Source organism: Ceratotherium simum, chromosome 18 (genome assembly GCF_057802395.1).
Source record: "Ceratotherium simum simum isolate JZ-2026a chromosome 18, ASM5780239v1, whole genome shotgun sequence".
Lineage (NCBI taxonomy): Eukaryota > Metazoa > Chordata > Mammalia > Perissodactyla > Rhinocerotidae > Ceratotherium > Ceratotherium simum.
The window spans coordinates 59,421,502-59,439,609 of record NC_141917.1 but is presented as its reverse complement, the minus strand read 5'-3'; the positions used below and the strand labels follow the sequence as shown (position 1 = coordinate 59,439,609).

At 50.7% G+C, this 18,108-nt stretch overlaps 1 protein-coding gene across 23 annotated transcripts in view; it reads right to left on the bottom strand.

The window, feature by feature from the left end:
* Positions 1 to 18,108, bottom strand: part of LOC147914666 (ral guanine nucleotide dissociation stimulator-like) — a 30,926-nt gene that overhangs the window by 5,937 nt on the left and 6,881 nt on the right. For 2 of the 23 annotated variants that reach the window (XM_087443718.1, XM_087443721.1), the window contains exons 1-5: positions 6,072 to 9,739; positions 5,841 to 5,900; positions 5,087 to 5,302; positions 4,613 to 4,715; positions 4,045 to 4,114 (exon numbers count right to left, since the gene is read on the bottom strand). In XM_087443718.1, the coding sequence (XP_087299844.1) occupies positions 4,065 to 4,114; positions 4,613 to 4,715; positions 5,087 to 5,302; positions 5,841 to 5,900; positions 6,072 to 6,080 (438 nt within the window). In that variant the 5' untranslated portion in view covers positions 6,081 to 9,739 and the 3' untranslated portion in view covers positions 4,045 to 4,064. The other 21 variants (XM_087443704.1, XM_087443705.1, XM_087443711.1 and 18 more) reach the window with 20 other exon arrangements.

The window sequence follows — 18,108 nt, the reverse complement described above, 5'->3', positions numbered from 1 at the left end:
TAATGTAACCACAGCACAAGACTGGGGAAAAAAACACAGCCACCCAGGGGTGACACACTTTAATGACTTGGGCCCAATTACCCCATTTGGACGAGTTCAGAACACCAACACTGAGTGTGTAAACTGGAGGATTGCCCAAGACCTTGGACCTCAGAAGGACACGAGCTCAGAATTCACCTTGGACAGCAAGGGACAATGTGGGGTCACTGACTGGCCAGGATTATGGTCCCTTATCCTGGCAAAGTAGAGCTCACTCAGGATCCATCAGGCCAAGCCAGGGAGGAGGCTGGGGCCTTCTAGGGAATTTCTGCCCTAAAGGGAATTGCATAAGGAAGGCAGGGGTGCTGAAAATCCTAGTTCACAGGGAGCAGTCATGTTTATGTAACAAGGCCCAGCAGTAGCCTTAAAAGCTGCATCACAAATCTTTCCTCCTGGATACAAATCAAGCAGGAAAAGGAATTCAGAGTCCTGTACAAGGATCCCAGCAGGATTCAAATCTAGGTCAGGGGTGAACACGGAGCCCCTAGAGGGGTCTCAGGAGGGAAAGTCCTGCCTGCCTTTAGTCCATTTTCAAATGATCTTCCTCGGGCCTTGTCCTCTCCACGTGCACGTTTTGATCTTTTTACATTGGTTTCCCCACTTAGAGCTGATGCAATTCCAGAGATTCAACTAGAAAACTAAAAGTTCCTAAAATTTGGTCAAAAGAAACCTCAGCAGCTGGGGTCTGGGTGTCCCAGAGGTCGCCATGCAATAAGGCCTGGGGCTGACCAGGGGGCCACGGAGACAGGCTCTCTGGACTGGCCAACAGGGAGAATCCACCCCTGCCCTCACCCAACTCCTGCCCGGCCTCACTCATTCTCGTTGAGCAGCTCCATGTCCTGGAACCAGGCCCCAAATCACTCCTTGGGGTCTTGTTATAATTCTTTGCAGCGACCTGGAGCAGCAGGATCTCCCTCATGACTCGGTATTCCTGGGACCAGAGGGAAGGAGAGGATGCAGACAGGGCCTGGGTGGGGGATGCTGCAGGGGCCTTGTGGGGGGTGAGGACTGGGGCAGAGGACCAGTCCTGGGAACGCTCCTTCCCTCCAGTTCCATCCAGGGTCTACCTGTTCTCAGAATGGGAATAATCAGCCCCTCCTCCAGGAAGTTTTCCTTGATGCCATCCTCCCCTCAACCCACGCGCCAACTGGATGGGTCTCGACTTCTACCAAAATCTTCCACTCAATGTAAGATACAAGGGGTGGAGCCAGAAACTGTTCTCCCCAGAGGGTCTCTGATTTCCACCTCCTTCCCCTCCCCTGCAAGGAGTGCCACAGCTGCTCCTCAGTCCTCTTCTCAAGGTTGATCTCATTCCCCTGGAAGGCAGACAGCCAGAGTCCATCAGACAGAGCCCCCTAGACTGACTAGCCCCCTATGCCCTGCCCTTCTCATGTGGCACTACTGCCAGGTCCCCAGAGGGGGCGGGGCATGCAGAGAAAACAGGACTTGGACCTAGGCCTGGCTCTGGGCTCCAGAGAAGGACATGGGGGTGAGGCTGAGGGACCTGGCAGCACAACCCTCTCTGATGACAGACTTGGAGGCTGAGGCCTCAGGCAGAGGGGACTGCTCAGCCACTTATGTGCTGCCTGACTTGGGTTCCCAACTTCTCTCTCCCTCCACGGGCAGCATGGGAGGGACAGGCAGAGTCCAGCTCAGATAAAACCTCATGCAGCTGTGCCATCAGGCAGCTCTGAGCTTCCCCAGCCTGAGGAACGAGAATGGATGTCTCAGGCAGAGCCTCTGTTCACTCATCCCTAAGATGGGCCTGATGCCCCAGCTCCCAGGGGCGGCTGTGAGGCTCTCATGAGAGGAGATGTGCCAAGTGCTGAGAGCTCAGAGCTCAGTTCGGGGGCTCACGCATCCCAAGGCTCAGGATCCTGGTCCTTCCTGCCTGGTCCTCAGATTCATCCACTTCGAGATAATCACCCATCGCCAGGTGCAGCATCAGCAGGTCACCGAGGAAAGTGCCAAGATAGGGGACAACACCCTGTGACATCGGGGTGCGGGTGGGATGAGCCCTTGCTCTCAAGTCGGCCCCCTGCAGACCCTCCCCTGAAAAGTCCTCACCCTCAGCCTCCTGGCCCACCCCAGGGTTCCCACGGGGAGCAGCCTAGGACCCTTAGCAGCCTCCCCTCAATTCTTCCTCCCTTCACACCCCAAGAACACCACACTCCTCCTCCTCACCTCCCAGGGCCGGCTTCTGGCAAATCACAGGGTATGCGGTCCCTGGCCCTCCCCATAAAAAATCCACCCTGCACCAGCTCTTCCAGGCCCTCCTGGTCACTTCTACTGGGGGATTCAGACACTGTGGCACCAGGAGGAAGGGCCCTCCTCTCTTGATTTGAGGCCTCCAGCTGGGAGCGCAGAGCCCCTCCCCCACAGGCACACTCACCTGCTGCTGCTGCTGCTTCTCCTGCACTCTCTGGGGGTTGCTCTCCGGGAGGCAAACATGGAAGGCCCCTCCTGCCAGAGTCGAGGACAGTGTCAGCGAGGCCATACTCCCCTCACCCCATTTCTCTCCAGCACCACTGGCCTCTGACCCTGGACATCTGACTCGAGTCAACTGGTACCAATGCCACTCCACCCTGCAAGGTCTTGTGATTCCAGAACAAGCCCAGCTCCAACTCTCACTCTGGGTGTGAGCTTGGGCTTGTGGCCTGGCCTCCCTGAGCCTGTTTCCTCATCTGGAAAGTGTGAGAACTCCAGCTACCTCACAGGTTCTCCTGAGGACTCACTGTTGCATGACTGTCATCATTTTTCTTGCCCTCACCAATGCAGGTGGAGAAGGCAGAAAGCTCCCACATTCCTTTCCTCCCTCTTACCTCATTACCACCCTGTGAGGCCTGCACCACACAATCACCACACAATCACCATACCTCCATTTCCCTGATGGGGAGACAGAGGCCCAAACAGGGGCAGTGAGTTGCTGAGGGGCCAACAGAGGAGAGGCCGCTTGCCCCTCTCAGCCAGAGGCCCTGTTCCAACATCCTCGCCTAACCCCCAGCCCCACCACTGACAACAGTCCTGTCCCCTGAGCTCTCAAAGCTTGGCCCTGGGCCGAGCCGTGGATGGAGAGGATGGGGTGTCTTGGGAGTCTGGTTGTTGAGTGGCTCCTGCCTGCCCCAGTCCCGTGGAGTGTCTCTCCCCCATGCCGGACAGAGGCAATGCCAAACCCTTCTCCTCCCCAAAGAACCACTCAGGATATTCGCCTGCACTGAACTCTTTCTTTATCCACTCAGGAACTGGACCCACAAGGTGCCACCTCTGATCAACAGGGAAGGGGGTGACAGGACGCTTTGCTTCCCCGTTTACATGAAGCTCCTAACGTCCTTTCAGCAGGATCCACTAAGAATCCATCAGTTGCCTAGACGCTACTCATAAGCCACCTGGGGCCTATATCATTGCCAACCAGGCACTCAGGTGAGACTCCTGTGGTTGACTCGAGTGACTGCTCTAGGGGTCCAGTGGGGAGTCCCACAATGCACACACATCTGTCTCTGGTCCAGCTGTTCAGATCCAAGGATGAGCAGCCTGTTTGTCCACCTGGGCCAGGGGAATCCCCTGCTGTGCCCGTCCCTAGGGCAGGCAGGGTGCCATCCCCTTGGAGACATGGTGAAGATAGAAGGAGCAGCAGGGCCCTGGCTTCCTGAGGACAGGTTTAGGCTGAGGGATAAACCCACCCAACCACCCAACAGCCTGGAAGAAGCTACATCCAGCAGGATGGACGTGCATGGAAGCCAGAGACCTGCTGATGGCGCCAGCTTGGCAACTCGTCCTGGAACAGCCCAGCCAACACCACTGTGTCCCATGACCAAGGCCTCCTGCCCAAAAATGGCACCCCACCTGCCCATGGGCAGAACAGATCCCTCTGCTTGTTAACCTGGACAAGATAAACGGGAATGTTTCAGAGAAAGTTCAAGTGAGAAACTATCAAAACGACAGCTTGCCCAGTCCCCCTCCCCCGTGGCCCCTCCTCTCTTTCCAGACCCCCAGCCTCCACTCTACCTTGGTCATCAGTTCTCTGCTCAAGGACTCGTCTTGGCTATAGCACTCCTTAAGTTTTTCAGAGCTCTCCCTGAGGGGAGGGGAAAGAGGGAAGGATAAATTTAGGGATAATGTGAGGGGTCTGAGTGCAAATCCTTTTCTTTGACAACCTGAGAGATTCAAACTGCCTGGAGGAGTGCTCTCACTGGGCTCCTCTGAGCGCTAAGGTCTCGTGGGACTGGGAGGGGGCTCTCCTGTTGGTCACTGGGGTCTCCATTCGCCTGCTATACAGAGCAGCTCTCTTTTGACCACTTTGAGTTTCAACTGGGCATAGAGTTCTGTTGCTATAAACACTTGAAAATCTCCAATGTGGCTCAATCCAGTACCTGGCATTTAGGGAAACCGAGTCCTGAAGCAGAATTGGTGCACTAAGGACACCGGGAGACTTAGAGACCCACCGCCGAGGCCCAGGCCCTGTCCCCATCATTTGCTGCCTCCCAGGAGTTCCCACCTGACTGAGGGGCCAATGGCAGACATACAGGAGATCCCCCATCCACCCTGGTCCTCCTATGGAGAGAGGCCTACCCACCAGGAAACTTCCCCCATGTGTTCTTCAGGTGGCATATGGATGTTTTCTGCAGAGCAGAGATGACAGTGCAGGGCGAGGAGAAGTTCTTCAGGATCTTGCACTCCTGGGGAAGGGAAGAGAATGAGCTGTGAGGTGGGGCGCTGGAGCCCTGCTTGCTCTAGCTTCAGTCCCCTTCTATTTAAATCTCCCCTCCTGGATGAGACAGATGCTCAGGGAGCCCCAGAAGGGCACATTTAGGACCCAAAGTGTAACACTCACAAGGAGGAGGATTTTAGCTCAACCCAGGGAGGGAGCCAGGTAGGAAGTGAGCATCCCCGCACTGGGACCTGGAGTCAAGGTCAGCGTGCCCCTGGCAGGAAGGGCCTAGGGACTTGCAGGGGCTTAGACCACACACTGCAATCCTGGGAGCTGATAAAGGTGGAGGCAGTTCCTAAGGCTCCAGAGAGGGGCTCCACTGGGCCTCCCACAGCACACCTGGGCCACCTGGATCCAGCGCTCCACCACCCTCGCCCTGTCCTGGGCCATCATGCTCGGGTCCCCGAGGCAGGTGGTGATGACGAGGTTGGCCACCCTTCTGAAGTGGTCGACATTGGCCCGGACGGTGTGTGCCAGGTGCTCATTGCCGGGCTTGTTCCTCTTGCCCCAGGTGGAGCCCAGGCACTGAGAGGGCACCACCTTCTGGAAGAGCTCCTGGGGAACAGGGGGAGTGTCACCCAGCATTGCCACACCCCAGCTCTGTGTCCACAGCCCCCAAAGTCCCACACAGGGGTCACAATTTAGAGCTGGAGCTCAGGAAGCTCATGATGTGGCCTGAGCCTTGTTAGAGTCCCTGGCTTTTCTTCTCTGTCACTGCAGGCACCCAGCAGAGGATGACCCAGGACCCAATACTGGCAGGGAAGGGAGAGGGGCATTTGCATCCAGCCCGTCCTGGCTAACTCCAAGCTCCAGATGGTGGCTCAGCTTGGCTCATCCCAAGGGGGCATCTTCCAACAACCTGATCCCCCCTCTGGTCCCACTCCCCATTCTGATGCACATTCCCCTGTGGCAGCTACAACCACGGGCCTTGTCTGTCTCCCTCATAGTGAAGTACACATCAGGTGTCTAATAAGTCCTGAGGCTGTTGAGCCTCCTGAGCAGAAGGTTGGGCCACCAGGGACCTGGCTGCACACAGTGAGTTCCCCTCCACCACTGATGTGCCATGCCCTGCTCACCTTTCTGTCTCTTCTACCTCATGGAGCCGGCACAGCCACTCTGTGCAGCAGGTCCTGTTAGTGTCCACCTCTACGGTCTGCAGGTGGACAGCAAATGTTTGGGGGTTCAGAAAGTTGCCCAGGTCGTATGGTTGGTAAGGGGTGGAGCCAGGATTCGGGCCCAGATCATAGGAGTCTGGATGAGGTCTGGGGCAATGATGGCAGAGGGAAGGCCTGCTCCACCCCGCCCTGAGAGCCCAGCTGCTCACCGCATCCATCACGGTCAACTGCTCCACCACCAGCTTAGGAGGGAAGGCCGTAGGTTGGGCTTCTTCTCACGCTTCTTAGCCACAGGTGGAGATGGACTTCCCACTAGAAATGATGGTCCAGGTGACTCCAGCTCAGCAGCTCCCACTCCTGCTGGAGCCCATGTTGGCCCTTGCTCCAGCTCCAACACTGCTGGTGGAGGGGACACTGGCTCCAGTGCTAGAGGGGGTGGTGTCAACGGAGCTGGAGCCAGCTCTACCTCCACCACTGCCCACTGCTCTGCTTCTGCTGCTGGCTGGAGCTCTGCAGCTGGCGCTGGAGCGGGATAAAGAGAAAGGTTCACTCACATAGCTGACTTTCCATGTGTCCTTCTAAATACAGGAAAGATCCCACTTCCTTTCCAGGAATAGCCAGCCTGCAGTCCCCCTTACCCTCTGGCTCTGCCTCAGTGGCCTCCAGAAGCTCACACCAGTCAAAGGAAAGAGGGTCACAGCAGCTCAGCTCTGAACCAGGCAAGGTTACCTGCATGTACATCCCCTTTAGCTTGAAAAAGAGACAGCCCCTGACTGGTCCCACCCTAGTTCTGGTCCAACCCCATCATCTCAAGGTCCTGAGTGTGGAGGCCCTCTGCTCCTGCTCTCATCTCAGAGCAGCACTGGATGGTGTGGGTGGCCTCATGCACCTGCCCCTTGTCTAGTGAGTTGGTGGAGTTGAAACCATTGGGCAGCTACTCGATGACCTCCTGAGTGGAGTTCTGCAAAGACTGCCTGGGAGCTGGGCCAGAGGGAATCAGGGGCTGCCTGCACACTGCCACTGTGGTCAACCCCCAAGAGAAAGTCTGCTCCTCAGTTCAGGCACAGAGGGCATCCTGGCAAAGAACTCTGGTCAGGAAGGGAAGGAGATGAAACCTCTAGGGCTCAATAACATATGAGTCGAGGAGCTCACCTTCTCATGCTGCCAGCCATGATCTGGGGTATGAACATGACAGACCCACCAGGTTTCCGACACCTAACAACCAGCTCCTGCCCGGGAATGGCCTGCCCCACAAACCCTGCCTTCCCCACTCCACACAGACACACATACACACACAAACAGACGATGAGGGGCCTGGACTTTGGGGTTGATCAGGTGGGATCACCGTTGTGTCCTGGCCTGCACTAACCTTTCCTGGGCTCCCCCATGTTACCCTTCACTGCTTCCTCTCAGACACCCAGAGGCATCAGGGATGAGGGCTGAGCCAACCAACGTAGGCAACAATCAAAAAGATTCTCTTTCTGGGCTTTTTTGAGCCCAGATCCTGCAAAAGTTGGGATACAACAACAAAACATTTTTGCCTCTTGACTGTCTCCAGTCAAGTGAGCTGGATGGGGGACTGTGGGTGCCTGGTTACCAGAGTTCAAAGATCTGTTGAGGCCTAGGACCAAGGAGATGGGGTCATTTTTCAAGATTCCTATACCTGGGCCCCTTACCTCAATCAGATTTCTCCAGAGCTGCCCCCTGAGCCCGGGCTGCTCACCCTCCTCTCTCATGTCACTTCCTGAACTGTACACAAGGAGCCTACACAGCCCTAGCCACAGCTCCCTAGAAACCTAACTCAGGTCCTAGCTTTGAGGAGACAGAGATGAATGCAGACTTCCTTTAACTTACCAGTTCTTCATCCTGGAATAGTCCCTGTGCCTCTCAGGCCCTCCCCAGTCTCCAAACCTACACCAGGGGATCAGGCTAGAATCTACTTCCTAGGGATGTCAACCGGTGTATATGACATAATATCTATTACCCCTGTGGGCTGGTGTCACATGTACCTAAGGCACAAAATTAGAGATGGAAGAATAACAAGAAGGGGTGACATGTAGCACAGAACACCACTCAAAACAGGCCTGGGTTCTAGCAATGTGATATTGGAACAGTCACTTCCAACTTGGCCTCATTTTCAGGTCAGCATCATGAGGGGGTTGAAACTAATGGAAATTTAGATACTGCCATCCTGCGGCATTAAACCATTCAATTGTTTCCTGTTTTATGGAGAATGAGACCCAAGTGCCTCATCTTGGCCTATGAGGTGGGCAGCCTCCACAGTGGTACCCAGTAAGCCCCACCCATGGCATAGCCATCCCCGTGGAACCACTAAGTGGTTAGTAACTGGCTTCTGAACATAATAACAGCCAAAGTGATGGGATGTCTTGTCTAAATTTTAACTACACAAGTCTCTCACTTCCTCTTACTCCGTCTTTCATGTTCCATCTCTCTCTCTCTCTCTGTCGAATCCCTGTAACTGAGGAATCAAATACCAGTGTTTTGGGACTGCCCAATGTGGAGGCCTATAGAGGAGAGAAGCACGGGAGTGCCCAGGCCAACAGACAGAAAGAAACTTAGACTCTCAGTCCAAACTGAACCCTGAAGGCTGAGAGTGACCTTTGGGGCTAGTCCTCCCCCAGTTGAGCCTCAGTTGAGGCCACAGCACCAACCTGTTCAACTCACTGAGGCAGAGGCACCAAGCTGAAACGTGCCTGATTGCTGATCCACACAAATTGTGAGATAGTCAACATTTGTAGTTTTGAAATGCAAGGTTAGGGGCAATGAAGTCAGAGAGGGAAAGGTAACTGACACAGCCTACCAGGCCCTGGCCCTACCTTCCACCCCAGCTCCTGTTCTCTCCTCCCAGCCTCCCTCCAGCTGCACTGGCCACATTTCTAACCTCCTCTGGCCAAACTCACTTCTGCCTGTGAGACTCAGGACCAGTGGTGCCATCCCCCTGACACACTGCTCCCAGACCCCTGAAGGGCTGGCTCCCTCTTGTCATTCTGGTCCCAGAAAACGTCACCCCAGTGAGGCCTTTCAGACCCTCCTACCCAGTGATGCCCAGCCCTCCCTCACAGCCCCCTGCTGTGTTTCTCTACAGCACTTGCTCTTTTCTTGCTCCTGTCTTTGCTTTTGTCCATTTCCCCTCTAGACTGTGAGCTCCTGGCAGGCAGGGACCACTTGGTCATTTTCATCCTGCACTTTGGCCCACCAGGGCACCTGGCACAGGGTGAGTGCTCAGTGCACAGCTGCTGAATGAGTACATGGGAAGATCTTGCACCCCGCCCCCTGCTTCTGACCAACTGTGATTGTGGAGATGAACACTAGAAATAGGAGGTACAAGTTGTTTCTGAGGCAGAGGGACAGCCAGAAAGACCTCTGCTTGACTCTTCTCTGCTCCAGGAGGTCAAGAAAAGTTCAGTGGACACCGTGTAAATTCCAGGTTTACAGGAGAAGGAAAGGACTTGATGTATATGTATATTATGTAATGGTTACCAAAATAAGTTTAGTTACCATCAATCACCAAACAAACATAAAAGATTTTTTCCTGGTGATGAGAAGTTTTAGGATCTACTTTCTTAGCAACTTTCAAATGTACCACACAGCAATGTTAACTTGCATAGTGCTGTATATCAAGGATATCTCAATACAACTGAAAAAAATAAAAACAAATCTAACTTGCCACCACTGACACAAGAGGCTGCCAGCCCCCTGGTGGCCAGGACTAGCACTGCAGCCCTCACCAAAACTCCACCAAACAGAAAGGAACCATTCTTCAGATGTCCTCAAGGCAGAGGCTCTCCAGGGTCCCAGAGGTAAAGGAGCAGGACCTGTCGGCTTCAAGAGAGTGGGGTGAATGTTGGGAGCCTACCTTTCCCCCCATCTTGCTGTCCCCCACCAGGTGTCTTCTTCATTCCTGAGGCACCCAACCTCAACCAGGACAATGACTCCCCCCTGCCTCCAGATGAGGACCTCGAGGGTCCAACAAGAACTGGTCTTCTCCCTCATCTCTAGACTTGGTGTCCAGTGCTCTGGCATCTTCTTCCTTATCCCCAGTTCTCATCCACCCATGACCCCATGTCTCCTCAGTTCTAAATGATCTCAAGTGGGTGGAAAGCATCTTCTCAGCGTTTCAGAGCACAGTAGGTCATCAACAGAGAACCTAGTCCAACAGACACATTGCGAGTGCATGGAACACTTGGAGTCACCTGCTGGATGCACTCCATTTTATACAGGAGGACCCTCACTGAGGTATTCTCTCCTGTTCCCAATGCCTACACAAGGGGAGGATGGACTCATCACAGTTCTGGGTGCCCACAGAGGTGGACTGCAGGACCCCAGTCCTGTGCTCCCCAGGCTGGGCCAGGGATGGGTCTGGAACAGGCAGAAACCTAGGAACCTTAGGGATTCCTCTGCCCATCTCTGGGCCCCTGGGCATGTATCTAGGAGAACGAATGCCATGGTCCCCTGGGAGAGCTGCCTCCAATCTCTCTCCCTCCTGCCTCTTGTCACTTCCTCCGGGTCAGCTCTTTCTTGACTGCACCTCCATGGCCCCCACATGAGAAGTCAGTGTGAGTGGGGGTGCCTGTGCACATGCGATGATGAGGAGAGGAAAATGACCCCATATGGAGAGGGGTGGGCAGCAATCCCCTAAGATCTTAATGCCTCTCATTGCCAAAGGAGACCTGAGGGAAGGGGCGGAGCCTTGGCCAAGGAAGCTGGAGCTCTGTCTAGTCTTTGGGACCCGGACTACCTCCTGTGGTCTGGGCCAGTACTTGCCTCTTTCTGGGCCAGTTTCCCAACTGTACAGTGAGGGGTAAGATGTGCAACAGCACAAGCGTGTGCTCGGCCAGGACAAGTCATCAGCCCCATAGATACATTAAGTATGTTTTAAGTGTATTGAAGACATTAATATTGCTGTGCAATCATCACCACGATCCATCTTTAGAAGTCTTTTCATCCTACAAAACTGAAACTCTATACCCATTCATGAATAACCCCCCATTCCTCCTCCTCCCAGCCCCTGGCAAACACCATTCTACTTTCTGTCTCTCTGAATCTAGCGATTTCAGCAACCTCATAGAAGGGAAATCACACAAGGTTGTATTTTTGTGACTGGCTTATTTCATTTAGAGTAATATCCTGAAGGTTCATCCATGGTGTGCCATATCTTAGAATTTCCTTCCTTTGTTAAGGATGAATAATATGCCATTTTATGTATATACCACATTTTGCATATCCATACATCCCTGGACAGATACCCTAGCCGGGCCCAAAACCAAGCCCAAAATAAAATGGGGCCCCAACCAGACTTTTATCAACGGTCCCCTGGAGACTACTTTCTTAAGCCACGTTCCATATATTTACTAAGGATCTAGTCTTGGGCCATGAGTTGTTTTTCAGAAACTCCGTTTTTCCTCCTTGAGCAAGTTTCAACTGGTTTGAACCAGTGAGACCACAAGACGGCTGGCAAGACTCAAACCGTCACTGCTGTTTGAGTCAAGTGACTGGAGGATGATGTAGGGGACCAAGAACTCCGCTGCCAATCATGTTAAGGACACTGCCTTTTGAACGTGGGATGTATGACAGAACATGAAAATCTTCTTGCACAAAATGCGTAGGACTGCTCCCAACCTCCCGCACCCACTCCTTTGCCCTTAAAAAGCCCTTTCAACTGCCCATTGGGGAGAAGGATTTAACCTTTGTCTCCTGTCTCCCTGCTGGCCAACCTCGTAATAAAGCTTTTTCCCTTCTACAAGAGTGGTATCTCATGGTTGGCTTAAGGGGTGCATTGGGCAGCGAGCCCTTCCTCGGTTATGATACTTGGGTGGCTTCTATGTTTTACCTATTATGAATACTGATGCTATGAATATGGGTGTTGAAATATGTTTTGAAGAATATGCTTTCAACTCTTTGGGGGCGAATATACCCAGGATTGGAATTGCTGGGTCCTATATAATTATATTTTTAATATTTTAGGAATTGCTATACTGATTTCTACAGCAACTATGTGTTTTATCTTCCCAAGACAGTGCACAGGGTTCCAACTTCTCCACATCTTGACCAACACTGGTTCTATTCTTTTTCTTCTTCTTCTTTTTTTTTTTATAGATGCCATCTTTTTTTTTTTTGATAGATGAATGTGAGGTGGTCTCTCACTGTGTTTCTGATTTGCATTTCCCTAATGATTACTGATGATGAGCATCTTTTCATATGCTTATTGGTTATTTGCAGATCTTCTTTGAGGAAATGTCTACTCATGTACTTTGTTCAAATTTGATTTGGGTTGTTTGATTTTTGTTGTTGAGTTTAGGAGTTCTCTATCTATTCTGGATATTAAGCCCTTGTCAGACACATGGTTTGCAAATATGGTCGCCCATCCTGTGAGTTGTGCTTTTACTGTTGATAATGTCTTTTGAGATACAAAACTTTTTAATATCCATGAAGTCCAGCATGTGTATTTTCTTATTTTATTGGCTGCTCCTTGGGGGTCATATCCATGAAATCATTACCAAATCCTATCTTGTAAAGTTTTGTCTTATGTTTTCTTCTAAGAGTATTATAGTTTTAGCTCTTACATTTAGGTCTTTGATCTATTGGGAATTAAGCTTTGTATATGGTGTTAGGTAAGGGTCCAAGTTGATTCTTTTGCATGTAGATATCCACATTTTCCAGCACAACTTGTTGAAAGGGCTTTTCTCCTTTGAATAATCTTGGCACCCTTGTCAAACATCATTTGATCACATGGGTGAGGGTTAATTTCTGGGCTCTCAATTCTGTTTCCATTGGTCAATATGTCTGTCTTTATGCTATGACAATGCAGTTTTGATACTGTAGATTTGTAGTAAGTTTTCAATCAGGAAGAATCAGTCCTCCAACTTAGTACCTTCTTTCAAGATTATTTTTGGTATCTGGGCTTACTTGAGATTCCATAAGAATTTTAGGATGGGTTTTTTTCTATTTCAGCACAAAACGTCCTTGGGATTTTGGTAAGGACTGCACTGGATTTGTTGATCTCTTTGGATAATGTTGACATCGTCACAATAAGGAGTCTTCCAATCCATGGTGATGGGATGTCTTTCATTTCTAGTAGTGCCGGGTGGTTGTTCAGGTTGAGGGGGCGGCACTCCTAGAGGTAGTCGTGCAGAAACCCACAATTCCTCCTCACTGTGCCTTCACCATTTCCTTAGAACTCATCGACCATCAACAGAAGAGAAAATGCATGTAAAATGCATGTGGGAAATTTGCAAGGACTGGGTGTGCCAGTCGGTGCGCACCCAGGATCCGAACCCGGCCCCCGGTAATGGAGCATGTGCACTTAACCTCTAAGCCACTGGGCAGGCCCTGGTGTCTTGTTTTAAACACATGACTTTTGCTGGTCTCTGATTTCCCCAGTTACACCCCAGCTGTCCTTTCACTGACCATTGTTGGTCACACACCCACTGCACCTGCCTCCAGTCCTTCCCCTTCAACACCGTAATCTCACACACAGCTCCTCCCGACACTATCATGACATCTCCCACCACACGTCCCCTATACCTTCCACACAGCCATCAAGATGCTTCACAAACACCATCACAATTTATGTCCAATGGGCTGAGAGGGCTGCCCGTGCACTGGGAATCAGGAGTCACAGGGTCTGTCACTTGGCCTCCAATCACCTATTGTACCCCAGATGAAGGGCTTACCCTGCGGAGACACTCACTAGTAGCCAACTCCATCGAACAACAACATCTTTGCCCCAGTCTTCCTTCAAAATTCTCCCCCCACTTTCTGCCCCAACTGCTCCTTGAGGGGTCATTTTGTGGTAGCCTTTGAGGCCACCTTGGTGATTTTGTGCCCAGGCCCAGACAGCTCTTGGCCCACAAACACTTTAACCATACCCCCTGAAATCATATAGCACAGGTAACCAGTGAATGGGTGCAAATTACTGGTTTTACCTCAAGACACCTAAGGAATATTTCACACCAGGAGCATCCACTTTTGGGTTTTACTGTGGGCTGATATCACAAGGCTCTCATCCAGTGAGCTTCTCTCTTCCCCAACCCCGTGAACAGCTTTCTCCAGGCTATATTGTGCAATGCATTATTGTCTCTCTCTCAGCCTGCTTCTCTCAGGTCGCAGGTCCCTTGAGTTTCCTGCCCTGACTAGCTACCACCAACCCATAGAAACAATGTCAGTCCTATAGCACTGGGTGTTCAGTTCTACTAGGATTGACTGACTGGACTGGGCACAGGTGTGGTGGCCCTACCCACACAAAATCAGGAAACTGAGGCAACTAAGAGGTATCAACAACCTTAACACAACATGGACAACAACTCCATAAGAACATATCCTAGCCCTTGAACAACAGTCTCATGAGTCTCTCGCCTAAATGGTTTTAGAAAATGGCCTGGCCCTAGACTGTCTATACTGGCCAAGGAAGGAGGGGTTGGTGCCTTTCCTAGAACCACTTGCTGAGTGTACATCAACAGAGAAGTTCAAACCTACCTCCACCAAATGGCCCAAGAGGTTAAAATATTGCATAATATTACCCAAATCTTTGAATAGATACCAAAGGCCCCCGAGATCACTGACCTATTTTCATGGCTGGTCTCTCCAAGTTGGGGACAATGGAAATGGACTGGATTTTAGACTGTTGCTTGTATAATCATAGGATTTGTTACTATAGCCCTCATCGGATGTTTACTCTCTTGGCTACAACCTGCCCTACCCCTAATAACTCCATTAATTACACTTATTAAATATACTAACCAACTTAAAATTAACCAATACCCTGATTAACTTAAAAAATTCAAAATTTTTATGTGGAAAATCTGCTTAACGTAGAATACACCGTTTTAAGCATTTCAAAGTATACATTTCTGTGGCTTTTAGCACAATGATTATGTCGTGTGGCTATCACCACTATCTAATTCCAGAACATTTTCAACACCCCCAAACAAACCCATACTCATTCACACTCTATTTTCTGCTAACCCAAGCCCATGGAAACAACTCATCTGTTTTCTCCCCCTATGGATTTCCCTATTCTGGACATTTCATTCAAATGGCATCATGTTATCTGTTGCCTTTGTGGATGGCTTCAGTGAGCACACATGTTTCAAGGTTCACCCATGGCCGAGCATGTAGCAGTACTTAATTCCTTTTTATGGCTTATAATATCCTATATTATGAATAGGCCACATTTGGTTTATGCAGTCATAACTGGATAGAAATTTGGGTTTGTTCCACTTTTGGACCATTGTGAACAATGTTGCTTTGAATGTCTATGGGCAAGTTTGCTCTTTTGGACATATCTACCATGGGCCTCTCCAGGTCAATGGTAATTCTAGGTTTAAGATTTTAGAAAATGCCAAGTTGTTTTCTGCAGTGGCTGCATCATTTTACTTTCCCACCAGTAATGTATGTGGGTTTCCCTTTCTCCACATCTTTACCAACACTTGTTATTTTCCATTATGTTGAATATAGCCTTCATTTTGAGCATGAAAACTGTGCTTTGAATTTGCATTTTCCTAATAATTAATGATACTGAGCATCTATCTTGTGCTTATTGGCCATCTATGTATTTCCTAGAGACATGTCTATTCCAGTTGGTTACCCCGTTTCATTGACTTGTCTTTTATAATTGAGTTCTAAGAGATCTTTATATATTCTCAAAATAAGAGCCTTCTCACTTATATAAGTTGCAAATAGTAGGAGACTTCAAAGACCCACTTTTAACAATGGATAGAATATCCAGACAGAAAACAGGAAATAGCAGACATGAAAACATTAAATACTAAATGGAGCTATCAGACACACACAGAACATTTTACTGGACAGCAACAAAATGCACACTCTTCTCATGGGCACACAGACTATTTTCCAGAACAGATCACGTGTTAGGTCACAAAACAAGTCTTAACAAGATTAAGAAGACTGAAATAATACCAAGTAACTTTTCTAAACACAATGGCATGAAACCAGAAGTCAATAACAGAAGGAAAACTGGAACATTCATAATACGTGGAAGTTCAACAAAAACTCTTAAACTTAAAAGTAGATCAGGGAGCCGACAGGTGCTGTAGCGGTTAAGTGCGTGTGCTTCACTGCTGGTGGCCCGGGTTCGGATCCTGGGCACGCACCGATGCATGCTTGTCAGGCCATGTTGTAGTGGCATCTCACATAAAGTGGAGGAAGATGGGCAAGGATGATAGCTCAGGGCCGGTCTTCCTCAGCAAAAAGAGGAGGATTGGCATGGATGTTAGCTCAGGGCTGATCTTCCTCAAACACAAAAAAGGCAGATCAAAGAAGAAATCAAAAGGGAAATTAGAAAATAGCTCAAAACATACAAAAAGAAACAATAGGGGCCGGCCTGGTGGCACAAGCGGTTAAGTGCGTGTGCTCCACTGTGGCGGCCTGTGGTTCACCAGCTCAGGTCCCGGGTGTGCACCGACGCACCGCTTGGCAAACTATGCTGTGACGGCGTCCCATATAAAGTGGAGGAAGATGGGCACGGATGTTAACCCAGGGCCAGTCTTCCTCAGCAAAAAAAAATAAAATAAAATAAAAGAGGATTGGCAGATGTGAGCACAGGGCCAATCTTCCTCAGCAAAAAAACCAAAACAAAACAAAACAATAAACACACCAAAACTTCTAGGATGCAGCAAAAGTAGTAGTAAGAGGACAGTTTATAGTGATAAACTTGTACATTATAAGAGAAGAAAGATGTCAAAGAAACAACCTGACTTACAACACACAGCATTAACAAAAGAAAAAATGAAACCCAAAGTTAGCAGAAGGACGGAAGTCACCAAGAGGAGAGTGGAAAAAAAATGAAAGACAGTATGGAAGATCAATAAAAGTAAAAGTTGAGTTTTGGGAAAAATAAAATTGAGAAACCCTTAGATAAAATATCTAGGAAAACAAAGATAGATGACTCAAACTAAATCAGAAATGAAAAAGGAGGCATTACAACTGATGCTTCAGAAAGAAAAAGATCAGAAGAGACTATTCTGAACTAGTGTACACTCATAAATTGGGTAACCTAGACAAAATAGATAAATTCCTAGAAACAACCTATGAAAGCTGAATCATGAAGAAATAGAAATCTTGAACAGATCAGTAACAAATAAGCAGACTCAATCAGTAATCAAATACCTCCCAACGAGAAGGGACTTCTCCACTCTGCCTGACCTTAGCCAGCCTGCCCCAGCCCCAGGCTGACTCCTGTGGACCTAGCTGGCTCCCTGCAGGCTTCTACAAATCCAGGCCCCTGGCTCACGCTGGAGCATGCCAGCTCTGGGGGCCCCAAGCAGCATCCTTGACACCAGGCTCCCACCAGGCTCCTGGGAACCCAGGGCCCCATCTCAGCCTAGGGGCTGCCATCTTCAACAGCCCTAGGTGGCTCCTGTGACCCCAAGTGGTGTCCTTGGCACCAGGCTCCTGGTGGGCTCTGGTGAATCCAGACCCTGGCTCACCCAAGTTCCTGCCTACTCCAGGCAGCCACAGGCAACACTCATAGCCACAGGCAGCTTCTGTACCAGGGCACCCAGTGGGCTCCCACACCCCCAAGACCCCAAGTCACTCCAGCACTTGCTGGCTCCAGCAACCCCAGGTAGATTCCATGGCACCAGGCTCCCCAGGGGCTGCTGGGAACTCAGGCCCATGGCTCACCACACCACCTGCCAGTTCCAGGAGCTGTAGACAGCTCTCATGGAACCAGGCCCCTGGCAGGCTCCCACAAAACCAGGCCCCCAGCTCACCCAGGTTCTTGTTGACTCAGGCGGCCCCAGGCAGCTCCCATGGCACCAGGCACCGGCAGGTTCCCATGAACCCAGGCTTCCATCTTGACCCAGTGCCTGCTGGCTTCTGCAGCCTCAGGCAGCTCCTGTGGCCCCAGGCTCCCAGCAGGCTCCCAGGAATCCAGACTTCTGGCCTACCACAGCACAAGCTGTCTCTCGTGGTGCCAGGCTCCTGGCAGTCTCCCGTGAACCAAGGCTCTCAGCTCATCCCAGCACTGGCGAACTCTCATGGCCCTGGATGACTCCTGTGGCTGCAGGCTCTCAATGAGGACCTGCCAAACCAGGCTCCAGTGGGGCTACTCATGAACTCAGGGTCCCAGCTGTGCCCAGGGCCAGACACAATACCATAGACCCAAGCTTTCCACTCACCCCAGTACCAGGCTGCCCAAGGACTCCAGCAGCAAGCCTGCCCCTGGACACTACCAGATGGCCTACACAGGACCCCTAGATGGGA